Source organism: Micropterus dolomieu, linkage group LG14 (genome assembly GCF_021292245.1).
Source record: "Micropterus dolomieu isolate WLL.071019.BEF.003 ecotype Adirondacks linkage group LG14, ASM2129224v1, whole genome shotgun sequence".
NCBI classification, from domain to species: Eukaryota; Metazoa; Chordata; class Actinopteri; order Centrarchiformes; family Centrarchidae; genus Micropterus; species Micropterus dolomieu.
Window position 1 is genome coordinate 2,663,913 of NC_060163.1, and position 4,266 is coordinate 2,668,178.

General features: G+C 42.1%; 2 protein-coding genes across 2 annotated transcripts in view; one reads left to right on the top strand and one right to left on the bottom strand.

Moving 5' to 3' along the window:
- Positions 1-4,266, top strand: part of tmem94 (transmembrane protein 94) — a 339,697-nt gene that overhangs the window by 73,661 nt on the left and 261,770 nt on the right. The window lies entirely within an intron of this gene.
- acbd4 (acyl-CoA binding domain containing 4) overlaps positions 1,576-4,266 on the bottom strand; it is a 62,949-nt gene continuing 60,258 nt past the window's right edge. Inside the window, exons 9-11 of the mRNA XM_046068016.1 lie at positions 3,588-3,802; positions 2,796-2,855; positions 1,576-2,417 (exon numbers count right to left, since the gene is read on the bottom strand). Of these exons, the coding sequence (XP_045923972.1) occupies positions 2,292-2,417; positions 2,796-2,855; positions 3,588-3,802 (401 nt within the window). The 3' untranslated portion in view covers positions 1,576-2,291. The remainder of the gene's footprint in view (positions 2,418-2,795; positions 2,856-3,587; positions 3,803-4,266) is intronic.

Sequence of the window (4,266 nt, forward strand, 5' to 3'; positions counted from 1 at the left end):
CTGGAGGTCATTTTGCAGGGCTCTGGCAGTGCTCCTCCTGCTCCTCCTTGCACAAAGGCGGAGGTAGCGGTGCTGCTGCTGGGTTGTTGCCCTCCTACGGCCTCCTCCACGTCTCCTGATGTACTGGCCTGTCTCCTGGTAGCGCCTCCGTGCTCTGGACACTACGCTGACAGACACAGCAAACCTTCTTGCCACAGCTCGCATTGATGTGCCATCCTGGATGAGCTGCACTACCTGAGCCACTTGTGTGGGTTGTAGACTCCGTCTCATGCTACCACTAGAGTGAAAGCACCGCCAGCATTCAAAAGTGACCAAAACATCAGCCAGGAAGCACAGGAGCTGAGAAGTGTTCTGTGGTCACCACCTGCAGAACCACTCCTTTATTGGGGGTGTCTTGCTAATTGCCTATAATTTCCACCTGTTGTCTTTTCCATTTGCACAACAGCATGTGAAACTGATTGTCAATCAGTGTTGCTTCCTAAGTGGACAGTTTGATTTCACAGGAGTGTGATTGACTTGGAGTTACATTGTGTTGTTTAAGTGTTCCCTTGATTTTTTTGAGCAGTGTATATTGTAAAGGCAGCAGATGATGTTATATTATACAGCATGACTGCATATAAGCAGTCCTGAAACATAAAATAAAGAGCTTTAGTTTACTCACTTAATCATTTCAGCCCCTGTGTAACATTGATATATCCCTAGTGTGCGATCCAGAGGATGTCTAAATCAGTGGTTTTCAAACTTTTTCATATCAAGACACAAATTAGACGAAGGACCAAGTTTGTCCCAGGGTCGCCCATCTGACAGTTTTTTGGCTTTAAGATGTTTTATTACAGAAAGTGTATGAAACCCATGACCAAAATAGTCATATGTTCTGTCACTGTGTTACTTATGGATAAAATTACAGTAAAAATAAATGATTCCTTTATTTTGCTGGGGACCCCACTTTGAGAACCACTGGGTAGATATTCATAACACTCAGTTCCCTTATTTTATAATTTCATACCATGTACAAGTATGACATTATAATGCCAAGTTAGGCCTTCAAACATTCATAAGATTTTCAGATATAAGGTATATTACTTAACTATCTGTTATGTATATGTAACTTTATTTATATCAAATACTAACATGTATGTAGATACTCATCATTGAGTTTATAAATTATAGGGTCTGTCAGTCTGTGTCCTATGCAAAGAGCTCTCAACACACCCAGCTCAGTGTGTGCCCATTTAACCACCATCGACCGCATTATCAGCGGTTACTGCCAGTTTACTGCTGTCAAACCACAGGCCACTTCCAACACCACCTTCTATTCAATATACAGTTTTAGTTTGAGTTCATGCTTTAGTATAATACATTACAGGGCAGTTTTTCCATTTAGTGACAATAGCTTCAATTACACTTGTCACATCAGTGTACTCCAACACCTGATTACAGCCAGAGTCACAATAGACTCCAGATGGAACTAAACAATCTGATTATGTGAACACTGATATCACTGATCAGAAATTGTATTCTAGATGTAATTAATGTAGTTAGCACACAAGCAGCCTAAGAGATGGAGCACCAGAGCGCGGATTAGACGGTTTATTAAAGAAGTCAGAGGAGACACTGACAATCTGAGGTCAAGAATGAGATCTGAAAGATCACGATAAAGTGACAAGTGTAGCCACAAAGTCCTCTCAGCCAGTACAGAGCTTTCCTCCACATTTCAGTATCGTCAGTGGATTTCAGAGTGACAGTGACATTACAACTGCATGACTTACTAGCAAGACATCTGTAGTGAATTCTTCCAATGAAAAGCAGATAGCCTGGCTGCATTGTGCCATTTGACACAGATAGTATTCTGACAATATCCTGTACATTACAAAAGACACTGAGTGTATGGTAGCAAACCCCAAAAGTAAATGGAATCTGGGGAATGTACTTTATGTCTCACTAATTAGGATAATATTATAATATAATCCGAGTCATACATTCAGGCTTCTCATGATCAGTGTAAGCATGTATCCAGGTTTGGTAAAGACCTGCTGCCCAAAAGAAACCATCTGATTAATCCACCAGAATAATTTAAATAAAGATTTATTTGCTGTAGTGTGTGAGAGGGATTTCCGGATCCTGAGGTGTACAACACAGCCAGATAACATTTCTCTCCACGCAAGTCCACAATCGTCGCTCCTGTCAGTGCACACAGAGAGGGAGGATGAAGCCTTCCCGTGAATTCACATTTCATTCAATCCTCTCTGCTGTAGAAATTAAACTTCTTGCACTGGTGGATTAAGATCACTTCATGAAGATATGCGACTTCTCTTCTGGGCTTTCCTTAGCAGGTGGACAAGACCCTGAGCAACAAACGGCCACAAGAGGAAGAGGAGGACGGTCTGACCTGACACGTCGAACAGCCACCACCTCTCCTGAGAAATAAAGAAAATGAAGAAAATCTAACATCTCATTTTACACAATGTCGCTTTAACAGATCTTTTACATGCTTATAAAGGCCATATTTAATTGTGACAGTCAGACAACCGCTCAAAATGTATCAAATTAGACAGATAATTCTAACCATACTTTTCACTTTCTAGCAGTTTCCAGAGCTTTGAACTGCACGTCGCAGCCTAAATGATTAACTTAGTCCAGAATAAACTTTCACACAGACATTCAGCAGTTAGGGTGAATACACAACCTACATTTTAGTCCATCAGTGTAGTGACAGACCGCAGAACGAAAAGAACTCGTAACATGAACTACTTTTCAGAATATCTAGCAGACGTGAGCTGCTGCTCCTCTCTTACCTGTGGTTGTGAGGCTGCAGCTGCACACTGCAGGCACGGTCTCCACTCTGAACTCCGGCTCTGTCACACACAGAACAGCAGTGAGCTTCAGAGCACTGAAGGCAGGCTGATAGTCTACATTTTTCTTCTTGTCAACAAATCCCATGTGCACAGCCGAACTAACAGTGAGTGTATCCTACTAACACGTGTTGGGTGTGTATCCAAAGCCTGATATATTCATGCCATCGAGCTCTACTGTCCAAAAACTATTAACAACAAACTGTTGCAGTAGAGCAGCACCTGTTTTAGGAAATGACAGGGCCTTTTTAAAAAATAAAGTATATAATTGTGAGGTGTTTTTAAAGATTTACGTCTTCAGTATGAAGCAATGGGCTAAAAGCTGAAAGGGTAAGGATGTCAGAAAGTGTTGAGAGACTAACTCATGTTGGTTTAGATATATGCATGGAATTTGTTGACGATAGCTCCACAGAATAACCCCAACCTACTTTTGACACATGCATCTTGCTTTTGTGACAATTTCAATTTCCCTTTTCACCTCCGCACTGCACCACTCGAGCATCAATTCAAACTGTAAAGGTAAACTAACACTGAATTTCAGCCTCTATGTCCAACTATGTGATTGTACAAAATGACCACAATATACCTGCAGGAAGATGAGAGGGTTGCTGATTAATTCAAATGACGTAACAAATTTCTGCTTCAAGTAGAATATTGACCATCAGATTAACATTAAACAATAAGAATCCCTCACTTTTGCTGTCAACAAAGAACACCTATCACATCTGTCCTTACATGTGTGGCAGCGAGCCTCTCCACTGCCTCCAGCCGGTCCATCACGCTCCTCATGTCCTCTCTGAGCCTCCGCAGGGCCAGGATGATCTGCTGCTGTAGCTGGACATCATGCAGCCTCTCAGCTCCACCCTCTGAACCGTCCCCTCCTGCTCGTCCGCCGCCACCACCACCACCGCCCGGGGCCCCCCGCCTCGGGCTACCCTGAGGAACGCCACCTAGCAAACAATTCATTATTTGAACGCTGACATATCAGACAAACACAGTAACAGACAGTACCAGCAGTGTAAAGTACAACACAAAGTCAGACTTGACCTGTTGTCCAAAAAGTTTGAGAAAAGTCAGTAACTATAGTAATTGTATAAAATATATAAATACAAACTAACAAAATAAAGAGGTGGTATTATGCTCATTTTCAGGTTCATAATCTTATTTAGGGGTTGTACCAGAACAGGTTTACATGGCTATATTTTTTGTCATACTGCACATTGCTGCAGCTCCTCTTTTCACCCTGTGTTGAAGGCTTCGTTTTAGCTGTGGAGTGATACATCTTGTCTCTAAATGATCTTTGTTGGGAGTTGCATATGCGCAGTTCCTAGTTAAGGACTACTAGCCAATCAGAAGCAGAGAAGGACGGGCCAATGAGAAGCCGGTAACACAGCTTGGGTTCAGCTGTACATGT